A 17,292-nucleotide genomic window follows, 5' to 3' on the forward strand; every position below is an offset into this window, starting at 1 on the left:
GGCTGGTGGGGGTTGGGGTCCCCCGCCAGCAAAGGTAGGCGACGGCGGGGGAGGGTTGACGGTGGGAGGGGGGTCAAGATGGTCATCGGCAGGGGGTCCAGGCCCAAATCTACGGGGGGCACAGGTCCCCGTGGCCCCATGTAGCTACGCCAGTGCTCCCACAGCCACGCCCCCTTTGGTGTTGCAATCTATTAAATTAGGTACACATGTTATAGAATAGGGCGCAGGACAGATCCTTGCATAACTACTAATTACTGCCAATTAGTGCCAATAATTGCTTGTTAGCACCGTTAGCTAATTAGGTTATGCACAGATGTGGGATCCGTGTCCAACGTTGGGCCACCTAAACAGAATCTGGCAGAGAGTGTACATACACGAGTAAGTGGCAATTTGTGTTGGCACATATGCCCATATGGCACATGTGAACTTTGTGCTGTTCTATAAAATAGTCTGTACATGCATTAGCAAGCAACTGCACGGGGAGCATACCCATGGAATTTTCTCAATATTGGGGGTGCTCAAGCACCCATAGCACCCACAGAGCCAGCTCCTATGCCCATGGGTGGTGTTTGAGTATGCATAACTTACAGAAAGTCCAAGAGTGGAGGAGTAGCTTAATGGTTAGTACAGTGATCTGAGAACCTGGGGAACCAGGTTCAATTCTCACTGCAGCTCCTTGTGACTCTGGGCAAGTCACTTAGATTGTATATATGGTGTCTGAAAAATTGGTGCCCAAAATATTTCCACCTAGGCATATTCTGTAAACTGTGCCAGAATAAGCCTAGAAGCCATTTATGCCAAGTAAAATACCAGCGCCCAAGTTTGGTGCAGAGCAGGCATACTCTATAACCCTGCACATAGGTTTTTGGAATGCCCATGGCCCACCCATTCCGCACCCATGGCCCTTACAGAATACATCTAGCGAGTTGTGCGCAGAATTTCTAATTAATGCCAACTAGTATCAATAATTACTTGTTAAGTGGCAATTAGCGCTGATTGGCTTAAGTAATGAAATTGTGTTTGCAAATCCACATTGCAACCAGATTTGCATGTGCAATTTTGATCGCACTATATAGAAACCAGAGGTTAACCCTCCATTGTCCCTGGTACAACATAATCCTAGTGGTTAGCGCACTGGTCTTGCAATCCAGAGGTGGCCGGATCAATCCCACTGCTGCTCCTTGTGATATTGGCTAAGTCACTTAACCCTCCATTGCCTCAGGTACAAATTTAGATTGTGAGCCCTCCTAGGACAGAGAAATATCCAGAGTACCCGAATGTAACTCACCTTGAGCTACTACTGAAAAAGGTGTGAACAAAATCTAAATAAATAAATAATAAATAAATAAATAAATACCTGTATATGATATATAAACCACTTTGATTGTAACCACAGAGAGATGGTATATCAAATCCCATCCCCTTGATCTGTAGCATCAGGCACACTCACAGCTGCCATTGGTCTGATGCGAGTGACATCTTTGGGCTTAAGCCAGTATTCTGTACCAGCATCTGTGCTCAGAATTTGTGGTCAGCCTGCCCCATTGCACAGTGGCATAGCTAGGTGGGGCGCCAGGGGAGCGGCCGCTCCCCCAAACGGAGTTCTGTCAGTGCCTATTTTTTTCTCACAGTGTTGCATTGAAAATGTGCGCCGGCGCTCTTGTGCCACTTTAGTTTCCCCCGTGCTGTCAACCTAGCTCCGCTGCTGCCATTGCGGTGCCTAACGTGATACCCAGTTAGAGAATTGCCCCCTAAGTTTATACCTGAGTTAATGGAGGGTGAAGTGATTTGTCAAGGTCATAAGAAACATCAGAGGGGGAAATCAAATTTGAACCGTTGCACTAATCACAAGGCTGCTTCTTCTCCACTCTACCATGATGTTTCATTATTAAGTTTTCAAGATCAACTTGTTTTGAGACTATCTGGCACGTTGACAGGGATCTTTGGTAACACCAAGTTCACTCTGACTGCAGTTTTATGAAGAGTTTGTGATACATAAGATCATTGCTTTACCTTGAGAGAGCTAATCCAGTCACATTTTGTCTGAGCAAACTTCAGGTCCCTCTAAAGCAACACTGTGGATTTGTTTGTCAACACTAGGGGAGGGGGGAGGGGGAGTTCATAAAGTTCTTGGAACCTTGATTCCTGCAAGTAAACAATATCGCCATTTTTTGTGTTTAATGGGTGTGTAGCCTTTGATCTCTCATGAGCTCAACTTGCAATGCTCATTTGTAGTTATCTAGCTAAATTCATAAGCTTTGACTTCATAACCTGTGTTTCTAACATTTTAAATATTTTCATATTCCATTTCAAATTTTCCTCCACTGCCGTAGCTTTTGTATTAAATTGATTAGTTCAAGATGAGCACCCGTAGAATTGATTATGCTGTAAAGAAGCTCTTTCAGAATCAGTTTTAGTGAAGATTGTGCTTGTCCTGTCTACTCGCATATGTAGAAATAAGGCGCAATAAACACAATATAGGCCATGCATTTATTGGACTAACTTAATACATTTGTGATTACCCTTCACAACTATACACCCATATTTTTACAGAACCCGATCGAGAAAATTATAGTACCCATGTGGAAAATGTTTCTAATTTACCATAATTTGTCTTTTTAAGAGCTGAAGACATGATGCACTAAGGCTTTTCTTCTGTGTTTATAAGAACAATTTGTAGGGAATCAGCCCCTAAGTATATATTTCCATCTCTCCTTTGTTGGGTTATGTTATGCACTGCTTATATTCTGCAAATACTATGGGTGGTTCACTGTGGATTACAATAAAATAAAAAATAACAAAAAGCTAATACAAGTCACATTATAATTTGACACATAATAACAAAATAACTGTTCATTTCAAATTAATTCTGTAAATAAAACTGTCTTAAGAGTCTTCCTAAAAGTGTAATAACTGGTCAAGATCCAAAGTTGTAACGCTAACATACTCCGTACCGAGAGAACTTGATAATAGAGAGACAAGTCAAACATTCTACATTTAGTAATCCATCTAATAGAGGGAAAAGCCAGTAACATGTTATGAGATCTGGATCCAGCTTTCATATGTAGTAAAACAGCAAAGTCTGAAAGATAGGAAGGGACCTCACTGTATAAAATCTTAAATGTCAACACACCAGGGGCATAGCCATACCTCAGCAGGAGGGGGGTCCAGAGCCCAAGGTGGGGGGGCACATTTAGCCCTCCTCCCCAGCCGCCCGACCCTCCCCCACCACTTTCGGACATCCCTCCTCCGTCTTCACCAACCCCCCGCTGCCAGGTACCTTTACTGGTGGGGGTCCCCAACACCCGCCAGGTTTAGTCTTCTTCAGTGCCGGTCTCCGGCGCGTTCGCTGATCTGTGTTTTGAGTCCTGACTGACGTCCTGCATGCACGTCCTGCACATTAATGTGCATGCAGGACCTCAGTCAGGACTCAGAGCACAGATTAGTGAACGCGTCGGAGACCGGCGCTGAAGAAGACTAAGGCTGGCAGGGGTTGGGGACCCCTGCCAGCAAAGGTACCTGGTGGGGGAGGGTTGTCATCGCCGGTGGCGGGATGGGAGGTCGAAGTGGCGGGGGGTCGAAAGTAGAGGGGGCCAGGGCTAAATCTGTAGGAGTCCATGCTCCTGTGGGCCCACTAGCTACGCCCCTGCAACAAACATAACTTAGTGCCCTGTTTACTAAGGCATGCTAGTGTTTTTAACGCACCTACAATTAGCATGTGCACTAACTGTGTAGGCGCCTATAGAGATATTGTAGGCGCGTACACAGTTAATACACATATATGGTTAACATGCATTAAAAACTCTAAGGCGCCTAGAATGTGCCTTGGTAAACGGGGCCCTTAAATTTAGGTCTTGCATATATAGGGAGCCAATGGAGTTTCTGCACTAAGAATGAAGCTGAATCGTATTTACTTGATGAAAATATTAGCTGAGCAGTCGTATTCTGGACTAACTGTAATCTTTTAGTCATAGTTTGAAACTGTGCGATAGAACTACGGTATTTGCAAAGCAGGTGGTAGTGGGATAAGGGGTAAATTCTGTGCATGTTGGCTAAAGCTATGCACTAGGATGCTATACACTAACCCCCTAATTCTATAAAAGTTGCCAAAAATTGTGTGTGCAGATTTGGGCGCATTCCCAATTGTTGTGTGTAATTTAATTAAGCTAGCTAATTAGTGCCAATACTTTGCTTTTTAACAAGCAATTATTGGCACTAGTTAGATTTAATTGACATGAACGCACATAAATTTAGGCAAGGGATCCACGTCTAAATTTTACATGTGAGTTGAAAAAGGGGACACAGAAATGGGAGGGTCATGGGCAGAATGGGGGCATTCCTAGCATTTGCGCATAGAATACAGGGGATACGTGCCCAATTGAGGCGCGTACATTTGCACCACATTTCAGTTGGTGCACATGGCTGCACCTAAAGTTAGGCGTGATTCCCGGGCATAAGTGCTGTTCTGCTGGGTAGACTTTTATGGTCTGTGTCCTGAGAAAGACAGGGACAAATCAAACTCCGGTATGTATTTAAAGTATTACATACCATGTAAAATGAGTTTATCTTGTTGGGCAGACTGGATGGACCGTTCAGGTCTTTATCTGCCATCATTTACTATGCCATTTACTATATGTTACTATAAACTGTGCCTAACTTTGGGGCTCTTTTACTAACCCATAGCAAAAAGTGACCTGTGGCAGTGTGAGGGCATCTTTTGGGCACGTGCCAGGCCAGTTTTTACAGTGTCCTGGAAAAAAGGCCTTTTTTTAAGGGGCCAGAAAATGGACGTGTGGCAAAATAAAAACCAGCGCGCGGCCATTTTTGGTCTGAAACCTTACCACCACCCATTGACTTAGTGGTAAGGTCTCACGCACTACTTGGGCGGTAGGCACGCAGCACGCACACACTGCTGTTTACCGCCAGGTAAGCGCCACTCGGTAGAAAATAAAAAATATTTTCTACCTCATGTCTTTGGCGTGTGCCAAATTCAGAATTACTGCCCATGGCACATGGTAATGCCAATTTGGTTCACGCTGGATGCTTGTAGTTCCTTACATGCCTTTGTAAAAGGGCCCCTTTAAGCGTGACTTATAGAATAGCAATTTTTTCAGCACCATATATAGAATTTACCCCTAAGTCCAAATTCTACATCACTAATTTTGCACAGAACACTATGTAAGTCAGCATTTACACACCAGGGGCGTAGCCAGACCTTACGGTGGGAGGGGGCCAGAGCACAGGAGGAACAAGAAGAAAGAAGAGTAGGGGGCAGGCAGCGAACGCAGCTGCGCCAGAGACCGCACTGAAGAAGGCTTCAGCTGGCAGGGGTTGGGGACCCCCGCCAGCCAAACCAGGGGCCCAGGCCCCCGTGGACCCCCATAGCTACGCCCCTGTTACACACCAACAATGCTTACACCACGTCAGTGGCTGGTGTAAATGCTCCCAACTAAATGTTGCAGTTCTGCACATAACTTGCTTGATTTTAGAAGCTTAGCATATAAACGTTTGGCACACCCCTGACCTGAACGTGCAATGACTACTTGCAGTGGATGTGCCATAGATTTTGAGGGCTAAGCTTATAGAATAACAACTGTTATTATGTTTGTTTTAGTTTTACTTATGTATGTTTATCTGTAACTCGCTTAGATGATAGGCAGGCTATAAATGCAATAAATAAATTCACTAAGTGCAGTTATATATGTAACTGTAAATTAGTGCCAGTTAACTTCAGTTATCACCCAATGTTAGTTATTAGTTCCAATTAGCACCTAAATTACTAATTAAGTTATGCATGTAACTGTCAGTGTTCTATGAGCCTACATGTGCAATTTTGCATGCTAAGGACTAGATTCTGTATAACATTTCTAAAAATTCAGCACTGAAATGAAATTTGCCTAAGCATGTTCTATAAAGTATGCCTTAATTTAAGCGTACTTTGTAGAATAAGCCTGAATTTCTGCGCGGTATATAAAATTCACCGAGCAGCCATGACAGCACCTAACTCTAGGTGCAGCCATTTATGCCAAGTAAAACTTGTTGTAAATACTGGCGCCTAAGGAGCAGATCATGTCTGTTCTATAGCCCTGTGCATAGTTTCCTGTAATGCCCACGACCTGCCCGTTCCACACCCCCTTTTCCGCAGTGCACATTAGAATGTATGCACACCTCTTTGCAGAATACACTTAGCAGATAGTGCACGTAAATTCTAATTAATGCCAATTAATGCTGATAATTGCTTGTTAACATCCAATTATCAGCACTGATTGGCTTGTTAACTAATTAAGTTATGCGCATTGTTATGGAATATGCTTCGATTTCTGCACAGAAATCTCGGCATAATATATAGAATCTGGGGGTAATGTGTGTGAAAAATTATAGCATTAGGGATGAAGTGCGTGCAGGGAAAGCCTTTTTTAGTCAGTTTGATCATGACCTATGTACTGATAATGGTTAATGAAAGTATGTGGGGCTGCAATTTGGGTTTTCCTAATGGTGCTGTAGCAAGAAGATCCTTATGATAAGAAATTGGTTTCATGCAGTGGCGTAGGAAGGGGGGGGTGGTGGGTTGGTCCGCCCCGGGTGCACGCTGCTGGGGGGGGGGGGTTGTCGGCTCCGCTGGTTTCCCTGCTCTCTCTCTGCCCCAGAACAGGTTGCTTCCTGTTCCGGGGCAGAGAGAGCAGGGGAACCAGCAGAGCCGACTCAGCTCCCAGCGACGTGCACTCGGGGCGGACCGGCCCTCCGACCCGTCCCCTTTCCTACGTGGGGGGGGGGGTGCACAAGCTTATGCATGCCATCGACATAGCGTAAAAGGTGCAACTAAACATGGGCAGCTATGCTGACATATGCTAGTATTCTATAATGGAATAATGGTGCCAAGATGGAGTTATAGAATTGAATCTAAGTTCATGGCATTGAGGCACCTAGATTGAGGCGCCAATTTATAGAACTGGCCCATATGTAAGTTAAGTGGGTATTTAGAAAAAGCACTTGGGCCAGGTTTTGGCAGTTGCGTGCATATGTGCTATTATTCTAAACATTTATATGTATAATTGGCATGTACATGTTAGCACCTATGTTATAGAATTATCTTATAAGTTATACGTCTGAATGATGCTGCCCCCAGCATGCCGTAAATCCCACCTCTTCTTCAGACAGATAATATAATAATTTTAGATGTATAAATCATCTGTTCAAGTAGACTAACCTATTCGATTAGCCTCACTGCAGACTGCATAAGTGTTTTTCAATATCAGCCTTTTTATGTTTCATTTACAGATAGCTGACAGCCATCAAAAAATTCTGCAAAGTTAGTTTACAAACTATTAGGGGTGCGCCTACGGGTCACTTTACATTTTGTTTCATTTCAGGGGAATTTTAGTGATGGTCTTTCATTCAAAATGTTTTGTGGATGTTTGTTTTTAGTACAAAGTGGCAATAGATAAGTAAGGCAAAAAATGAGCTCTGGCAATCCTAGAATACAAACATTTAAAGCTAGATGGTGTGCTTATGTTGGGGTCTGTATTATAAGTTTCTATCAAGAGGAGAGGCATTATTCTTTAGTTCCTAATAACCAGATAAATTAGTGGACTTCCCATGAGTGTTCACCTGCAGACTGAACACAGTAATCAAGGTCAGAGAAAAAGTGGTAGGTATCACCTGTCTCTGTGTAACAAGCAGATATGTGATATCCTAGAAACATGTTCAGTTTGGTTTATATTATTTATTTATCAAACCTTGTATATCACCTCTTCCAGACCTTAATGAAAGGTCCAAGGTTTACAGATGCACCTAAATGCAACACATGATACAGTATACAAAAGTACATAAAACATAGTTAAATGTATTGAAAACAATGGGTATTCACCATACTTGAAGTTACACTAACCCAGAACCAGGACCCTGTGATAGCTGATAAATACCAAGTACTGAATAGAGCAGAGCTTCCTAAACTGTGGGTCGGGACAAAAAAGACCCACATTTGGAGTCACGACCTGTTAGGTTGTTCATAGGTACATCAATACTCTACACCTCTGGAGATTCACACAATTTTATTTGGCCACAATCATAGGGTTACAGCTACAAAAGATTGAGAAGTATTGGAATAGGGGATCTTAAACCTGGTGTGATTCCACTTTTGCTAAATTTATATTATATATATTGCATATTTGATTTTATCATGGGTATGATAGTTAATTAATTTGGTAATCTATCTTGTAGAGAAAATGGAGATGGCAGAATATCAGTTCTGGGAAATACTGATCAGCTGGTCCTAGAAGAGCAGGGTGACTCCAGCCATGTCCTCACCCTTTACCACTAATGGCCCAAACTGTGCTTTCAAAGATAGGCACTAGTGCATGCTGTGGCCCTGTAAGAGCAGGCCACAGGAGGACATTCTTATATCTAAGGACTAGTTTTGCGTTTACTTTCTCCCCTATCTGTGAACTGAACAGCACCCCCTACCTGGCACCTTAAATATTAGTTTTGCTCACCTTAACCCAATGTGTAGCTCTGCTTTAACTGAGCTCAGGACCTGCTCTCATTCACATTACCACATATTGTGGGAGCGGTGGGATCAAAGCTTAACCTGTTAGAAGAAACTAGAATCGTTACCCTCCTGGGCTCTAGGCCTTGTAGAACTACCATACAGTAAAACTGGGTTAAAGGGATTAGCGGTAAGTACCGGACAGACAGATTTTATTTTTGGTTTGATCCTCCTGCTCAGCATGCGCTAGGGTTGTGATGAAAATATGGAGAGGCTACGCCAGGGTTTCGTTTGAAGGCCAACAGCAGCTGCAACAAGTGGTGCAGAGGCCATAGAAACAACAGCAGGCTTCCCAGAGATCTTTGGAAGCACAGCAGAATTCTCATGCTCAAGTGACGCAAGCAGTACAGACACCCAGGCTACATACTCTGGTTCCAGTGTTACCAATGATAGTGCTGGAAGATGATCCGGACTACTTTTGACAAGCTTCTTCTTTTTTTTTTTTTAATCTCTGTGCTGGATCTTGTAGATTGATTGCCTATTTGTTTGTTTGGACATGTGTGTATTTACTCCAGAGATTATACCAAATCTGATCATGTTATGATCACTGTTGTTAAGTGACCCCAGCACCATTATGTCCTACACCAGATCATGCTCATCACTAAGGACTAGGTCTAGAATTGTTCCCCTTCTTGTTGGTTCCTGAACCAGCTGCGCCATAAAGCAGTCTTTGATTTCATCAAGGAATTTTACCTCCCTAGCATGCCCTGATGTTATATTTACCCAGTTAATATTGGGGTAATTGAAATCACTCATTAATATTGTGTTACCCAGTTTGTTAGCCTTCCTAATTTCTGATAATATTTCTGCATCTGTCTGTTCAACTTGGCCACGTGGACAGTAGTACACTCCTATCACTATCCTTTTCCCCTTTACACATGGAATTTCTATCCATAGGGATTCCAAGATGTGTCCTGTAGAATTTTTAGTCTGTTCGATTCATGGCCCTCCATAATGTATAATGCTATCCCTACACCAATTCGATCCACCCTATCATTGCAATATAATGTGTGCCCTGGTATGATTGTATCCCTGCAAGCTTGCAGTTTTGTGGAAGCTTCCGAACCCAAGAGCAGGAACTGTGTCGAATTAGATGGAAACCCCTACCAGGTGCTAATAGATGTGGCAGCGTAAAGACCCTCATTCAGAGGGGAATAGTCACCTGACTGCAAGTGGACTATGAACAGACCGTGACATTGTCATGTGTGTATGGAGAGCAGAGACAGTATCTGCTACTCAAGTATTCCTCAAAACGCCAGTTGGACAAGCTCAGTTGGAGATGGTGGTCTTGCCTTTGCTCCGCTACCCAGTTGTCCTAGGTTGCAATTTCCCAAACTTCGGAGCCATCTGGGCCTAGCTAACCACTGGCCCAAAGAAGGAAAAGGAGTCTTTTCCTGAGATCTTCCACTTGGAGAATCCTGACTTGTATATAGAGAACACAAAACTGCCTAAACCTTGCCTTCGGCAGCAGTTTGAAAAACCGTGCTGCCCTCTGAATTTAGAAGCTGAAGTTGATGAAGACCCGGGTCCAGGAGAAGATGTACAGGACATCCCAGACCCTTTAGATAATCTGCCCAAGTGGAATGGGAAAGGGATCACGTCAGTTAACAACTCCCTTAGAGAAACATGGGCCAAGGTTATAATAGTAGATGAGAACCCCTTGGGCAACAAAGATAATTCCCACTTAGTTCATAGTGAAGAATGACTTTTATAGTAGGGTGGCCAAGGAAACCATAGAGGGGGAGGAAGTAAACTGTTAGTTTCTCACCGTTATCACAGGTCATGCAACTAGCATACAGTCACCTATTGGGTGGTCACCTGGGGGGAGGAGAAAACCTGGGAACATATCCTGGCATGGTTTTTCTGGCCTGGTGTATATAATCAAGTAGTGCTTTTCTGCCAATCATGCCCAGCCTTCCTGTGACGCAGCTCTGCAAGGGCTCTACCTGCCCTCTCATGCCCATTTGACAGGGGGCTGTGGACTTTGTGGACCTACTCAAATGAACAACCTGGGCCAACAAGTACATCTGAAGCCTTTTGGATTATGCCACATGCTACAAAGAGGCCATTGCATTACATATTTTGAACATTACCATAGTGGCCAATGCTCCATGAAAAGGTTTCTTCTGCTTGGAGATTCCCACTGAGCTATTGACTGACCAGGGCATAACTTTCATGTCTCAAATCATGAAGCAAGTATATCTCCCTTGGAGATATCAGTGTATCATCCGCAGACACCTGGTTGGTGAGAGCACTTTAACAAAACTCTCAAGCAAATGTTGAGAAAATGTGTGGCTGAAGATGGGAATAACTGGGATACCCTGCTCCTATATATACTGTTTGCTGTCTGGGAAGTGCCTCAGTGACAAGCTTTTTCCTTTTGAGCAGTGGCATAGCAAGGGCGGGGCGGTGGGGGCGGTCCGCCCTGGGTGTCAACGGGTGGGGGGGTGCTCTGCTGGCGAGTCCTTACCAGCTCCATCCACCCAGCAGCTGTGTGGTGCAGCGCCTCGTGTCTGAGCTGCTGTAAGAGAAGAAAATCGCCTCATCGGCCCTTCCCTCACTCTGTCCCGCCGAGGAAATAGGACGTTACATCAGAGGGCGAGACGGGACACAGTGAGGGAAGGGCCGACGGGGCGATTTTCTTCTTTTACAGCAGCGCAGAATTGCACGAAGTGCCGGCTGGATGGAGCTGGTAGACATGTCACACCGGGGGGTGCCGTGTTGCCCTGCAGCCGGGGGGGGGGGGATATGCGTAGCAGCGATCCGCCTCAAGTGGCAGTGAACCACAGAACGCCACTGCTTTTGAGTTGTTACATGGATGGAGACCTAGAGGAATTCTGGATTTGGTCCAAGAAGCCTGGGAGGAAGAACTTAACCCAGGGAGGAACTTGGCAGAGTATATTCTCACCATGTAGAAAAGACTGAAGAAAGCAGGCAAGGCTGCCAAACTGTGCTTAGAACAAACTCAGGTGTGGCAAGCTGAAGCCTACAACCAGATGGCCATCCAAAGAACCTGAAAAGAAGAAGGAGATCCAATACTTCCACAAATGAACCAAGAATGTCAAAACACACAGGGGTGGAAGAACGCCAGATCCAAAAGACCAGTCCAGAAGACACGGAAGTAAGAGCACCAAAATAAAGTTTATTGGGACCCTACACGGTCTGGGACATAGACTGTAGAAATCCACCCAGCTCTGCTTTTAAGTTCCAACCACTGAAGTTGCCGTCAAATCTCACTCCAGCCTATCCAAATCCTTCTTGTCATTTGCAGAACACAGACAGTAAAAGCCCGGCACTATCCTCACATTCAAATAATTGGAGTTTCCGTTGAAGCTTTCTCCAGCCCATCCTAAACTGGATCACTATATGTGGGCCTCAGACTGTACAAGCCAGCCCAGCACCAGCCATTAGTTGATGCAGCCAGAGTTGCCATCTAAGTACCACTTGACATGCAAACACATATAAAAAAAAAACAAAATTTAAAAGGTTGCATATCATTCATTTTTTAACTTAGAGGTTCTCTGGAGGTAGTATTCACAGCTCCTTGGGGGATGAAGTCTCATCGTTGCACAATGGTGACCCTATATCCTAGTGGCCTGGATATAGGGTCCATGATTGCAGGATTCGTGAAGGTGACCCTAGTGAATGACCCTAGTGGAGGATTTCCAATGCAGTGACTGAGCCGAGTGAGTTGAGGATAGGAGAAATATAAAACAGGAGAAACACTGGCAAGTAGCTTTGAATGAAGATTCATAGTACCAGATCACAACTCTGGATCTGATTGGACTGAAAATCAAAATGAAGCAGGAGGGGAAAATCTCCTGACAAAAGCATGCATGAAATCTGTGCATATGGAGGTGAGTTTTCAGCATTTTACCTTTTGGTCATGGATTTTGTTTCACAAATTTTGACCAAATAAATTGGCTTCCTCTTACAGCATTCATTACCCTAAATCATGTCATAATTTGAAATTCCAACAGAAGATTAATTGTGTCCTACTTTGTACCGTAACACTCCTTTTATTTACTTAAAGGGACAACATTGGCATCATTTGTCTTAGGAGGCAAAGGAAAATATGTTCCTAAGTAATATGTCTATGTCCTTGCAGTTCATGAGGTGACGTGTATGCTTTAAAAACATGTTAAGTTAATGCAGCCTTATTTACTATGTGCCAAGAAGTAGAGTAGTGACATATGTTAAGGAAAATTGCTCCATTTCAAGAAGCAAGTGCCTGGTAGAATACATGACTAATTCCACTGCTGGATTCTCTGCTCTCCCGTTGCAGTGTTTGCTTGTGAAAGCTTGGGACAGTTTTGTTTGTTCCGCTGAAGAAAATATTTGTTTGTGACCCACAAACAAAGCAGAAATCAAGATTCTGTTCATTCTTTAAATTGTTGTGATTAATAAACAGCTCTGCTTGGAGTTAGCTAAATTTAAGGACTGCACTGCTTTTTTCTGTTTATAGATCACTTGGAGTGTGCTCTAATTTTGAATCAAACCCTTAGTATCTTTATTGTGAGTACATAATGGAAGAAAATCTTAATGCAACAGCATCTTTGAGGATAAAAGGGGAAAACGTGCATTCAGTTTGCCAGAAGTTCTTCTGCAGAAAATAGAGAGAGACACTACAGGGTTAATTTTCAGCCATGGCTGAGGACCTGACCTAGGCAGCCCAATTTGTCTGTTTAGGCTTTTGGGCGGATTTTCAGTCAAATCTAGTTAGCTAGGTTTGTGGCGGAAATTTGTCTAAAATTAGGTGGCCAAAACTGGGTAGCCTAGGTGTGGAGCTATTGCAGATTATATGTATTCGTGCCTAATGCTGAAAATCAGTGCTGAGCATCAAAGTCAGCTCAGGTGTCTGTGGTGTGCTGAGTTAGAATTTTCATGTGCCCCCTGCTGGTCCCAGCAGGTAGGTCGATGGCAGACCCCCCTCCCACCCCCACCCCGCTTTTGTTACTCCCTACTCCTTGAGGGAAGAGGCCTTCTTGCAGCCTCATTCAACAAGTTTGTGTGTATGTGTGTGAAGGTAGTAGTTGTTGCCTGGAAGGGTTGGGAGCAGCAATGGCAAAACTGGAAAGCCTGCATGAATTCTGAGTCAAGCATTTACCTCATACTGATGGCAGCTTTACGTGGTAAATTTCCAGTCGCATGTGCTCTCAATCTATATCTTCTCCTTTCCCAGCAGCTGACCACTGGAGGGATGACCCATTCTTAATCTCCCAATGGTTACTGACCCCCCCCCCCCACCCCCTAATAAGTGAAAGTGACAGTGGATACAAGGCTGTAGGATAGCTTCAGGTTTTATGGCCATTCCTAATAGAGAAGCAAGTGTAAGGAGTAGCCTAGTGGTCAATGCAGTGACTTTGAACAATGGGGCCCAGGTATAACTCCCATTTTAACTGTTATATTTCTGTACAACTATGTGAGCCCTCCTGAGGCAATTAGAAAATCATGGGATAGGAGGTAATGTCCTAGTGTGGATTAAAAACTGGTTAAAACAGAGAGTGGTGTTAAATGATCAGTATTCTCAATGGAGAAGAGTAGATAGTGGGGTTCCCAAGGGGTCTGTGCTGGGACTGCTGCTTTTTTATCATATTTATAAATGATCTAGAGATGGGAATAACTAGTGAGGTAATCGAATTTGCTGATGACACAAAGTTACGCAAAGTTGTTAAGTCACAAAAAGGATTGTGAGAAACAGCAAGAGGACCTTACGAGACTGGGCATCAAAATGGCAGATGACGTTTAATGTGAGCAAGTGCAAAGTGATGCTTGTGGGAAAGAGGAACCCGAACTACAGTTATGTGATGCAAGGTTCCACATTACGAATCACTGCCCAAGGAAAGGATCTAGTTGTCATTGTTGATGATATGTTGAAACCCTGTGCTCAGTGTGCAGCGGTGCCTAAGAAAGCAAATAGAATGTTAGGAATTATTAGGAAAGGAATAGAAATCAAAACTGAGAATGTTATAATGTCTTTGTATCGCTCCATGGTGCAATCGCACCTCGAATACTGTGTGCAACTTAGATTGTGAGCCCTCTAGGGACAGAGAAAGTACCTGCATATAATGTGTACAGCGCTGCGTATGTCTAATAGTGCTATAGAAATGATTATTATTAGTAGTAGTAGCATGTTAAACAGATGGGTTTTCAGTTGTAACATGCTGCTGCTATCAGAAGCCCTTTGAACAAATTGCTTTTGCAGCTTTATCTTTATAGGTTACGCCAGATGCAATGAAGGGCTTTCGTCAGTAGAGAGGCATTTTGTGGCCTCATCAACTGGTTCTGAGACTTAAATGTCATCAGCCAACAAGTCTTTGTTGATAGCAGCCAGCAGATGAAGAACATTTCTGTAAAAACCTGGCTCAGCGCTCAGTGTATGGAGATCTTCAAAACATGTTGCCACTGATTTCAACATTAATAGCACACTGTTCCATTGTGTTACTATGCATTGCTTAAGCGTTGTTACCAAACGATTGTTAATTTTTCTTTGTTTAGCCAATGTCACTAGTTCTTTTGAGGTATCAATAAATTTGGCTACCACAGGTGGTAAACCAGTGCCATCCAAATTTGTCTGCTGCAGTCCATGTGACAAAACAAGGTTCAAGTTATGATACGTACATCCCATCCATGTGTATTCTTACTGGCAATGTCTGCAGTGAACACATTCCCCTGGTTTCTATATAGGTCACCCAAATTTGGGCACGGAGCCCAGATCCGCATGCAAACAAATTAGTTAACAAGCAGTTAATCAATTACTGATGTTAATTGGCACTAATTAGAACTTGCACGCAGATCTGCCAGCATGCTATTCTGTAACACTGTGCACCTAAATTGTCTCACATGCAACTCAAAAGGGAGCATGGCCATGGGAGGGGCATGGGTGAGTCAGAGATATTCCCAAAATTTGGGAGCAGTGTTCACCAGGATTTACACCAGGTTTCAGCAGGCATAGGTCTTCATGCCCAACTTTGAGCGCGGTAATCCATACAAAACATTATTGTAGAAAGGGCGCTCAGCCCGGAAAATCGTACATCGAATAGCGCTTCGTTTGGATTTTTCCTGGTGCTGAAATCTGATTGCATGAGTCTGCATGTATTTTGATATCTCTTCAGTAAATTTGCTGCAGTCAACCTCTGGACTACTGATTTATTGGTTGGCCTACATCCTTTCCCTACTTTTTTGATTTCGCTGTTTTGTTTTGTAGGGAATTATCCTTTCTGTTGTGTGTTGGCCTAAATCTGAGCACCATTTATTGAATCTTGCCTAAAGTCTTGCTGTTGCACAGTAAACTAGTCCAGAATTGAATTCACTTTATATTTTCAAAGGTATGATATTCATCCAGTAATTGAGTAGCCAAGGTATGTGGTTCAACTTTCCAGTTGTCAATGTACTGTACAGTCACAGTTATGTAGCTGTGGTTGCTTTGGCTGTGTGTCCAAAGGTCAATTGCCACTCCGAACTGCAGCACTAAAGCCAGCTTTTTAATGAGTGGAGTCTTCTCTTTCTCCACAATGACATCAAGATGACAAGAGGCATAACATGGCATAACTTGGTCCTGTTCAACATTCCCATATTCAGCACTGATGGAGAAGAGCTTTGATTCTAAATGTTTGAATCTGTCTCCATCAACAAAAGAAAAAGGCTGACGTCTGTTGCATACATGGTGACTACAGTGTCTGCCATCTCAGTTTTGACATTCTCAGATATGTTTTTGGTATTATTCGACAGAGAAGAATCTGGTATAGCTGTAATTTTTGTTGCTGGTGTACAGTTTGCACAGTAGTCCGTGTGAGTCCATAAGCCATTGGTCCCATCATGTGATTGCCGCATGAGAATTATCATTCTTACCTTTATTTTTCATATATGAAATACGGTCACAGTTTAAATTGACAAGTTTCTGAATTTCAGCTTTGTTTTCTATAGCCATAACATAAACTAATTACTAAAGCCAAATTAACCAAAAACCTCTGTAGGCCCTACCAAAATACATACTGTATCTGAATGTATACCTCTTGATAACTTTTGGGCTTGCAGGTGGTACATAAGAAATTAAAATAAAATGAAAAAAATTGTAGGCCTAAACTGTGTATGTGCTACCTCTGGACTATATTCTCTTGCTAACTCCCTGTTTACTAAGCTGAGCTAGCAGCTGTTGGAGCCGTAATGCCGACACATCCCATTCTCTTTGAATGGGCTGTGTTGGCATTGCCACGTGGCAGCCTACTACTACTACTACTACTATTTAGCATTTCTATAGCGCTACAAGGCGTACCCAGCACTGCACAAACATAGAAGAAAGACAGTCCCTGTTCAAAGAGCTTACAATCTAATAGACAAAAAATAAATAAAGTAAGCAAATCAAATCAATTAATGTGAACGGGAAGGAAGAGAGGAGGGTAGATGGAGGCGAGTGGTTACAAGTGGTTACGAGTCAAAAGCAATGTTAAAGAGGTGGGCTTTCAGTCTAGATTTAAAGGTGGCCAAGGATGGGGCTCAGGAAGTTTATTCCAGGTGTAGGGTGCAGCGAGACAGAAGGCGCGAAGTCTGGAGTTGGCAGTAGTGGAGAAGGGAACAGATAAGAAGGATTTATCCATGGAGCGGAGTGCACGGGAAGGGGTGTAGGGAAGGACGAGTGTGGAGAGATACTGGAGAGCAGCAGAGTGAGTACATTTATAGGTTAGTAGAAGAAGTTTGAACAGGATGCGAAAACGGATAGGGAGCCAGTGAAGGGTCTTGAGGAGAGG

General features: G+C 43.4%; 1 protein-coding gene across 6 annotated transcripts in view; it reads left to right on the forward strand.

Moving 5' to 3' along the window:
• The window catches only part of DYNC1I1 (dynein cytoplasmic 1 intermediate chain 1), a 548,409-nt gene that overhangs the window by 441,679 nt on the left and 89,438 nt on the right, over positions 1-17,292 (forward strand). For 2 of the 6 annotated variants that reach the window (XM_030200797.1, XM_030200788.1), the window contains one exon: positions 4,012-4,014. The exons of the other annotated variants lie outside the window; for them this stretch is intronic. In XM_030200797.1, coding sequence (XP_030056657.1) covers positions 4,012-4,014 — 3 coding nt within the window. The remainder of the gene's footprint in view (positions 1-4,011; positions 4,015-17,292) is intronic. 6 annotated transcript variants of the gene reach the window in all.

The sequence above is a fragment of the Microcaecilia unicolor genome, chromosome 1 (genome assembly GCF_901765095.1).
Source record: "Microcaecilia unicolor chromosome 1, aMicUni1.1, whole genome shotgun sequence".
Taxonomy (NCBI): domain Eukaryota; kingdom Metazoa; phylum Chordata; class Amphibia; order Gymnophiona; family Siphonopidae; genus Microcaecilia; species Microcaecilia unicolor.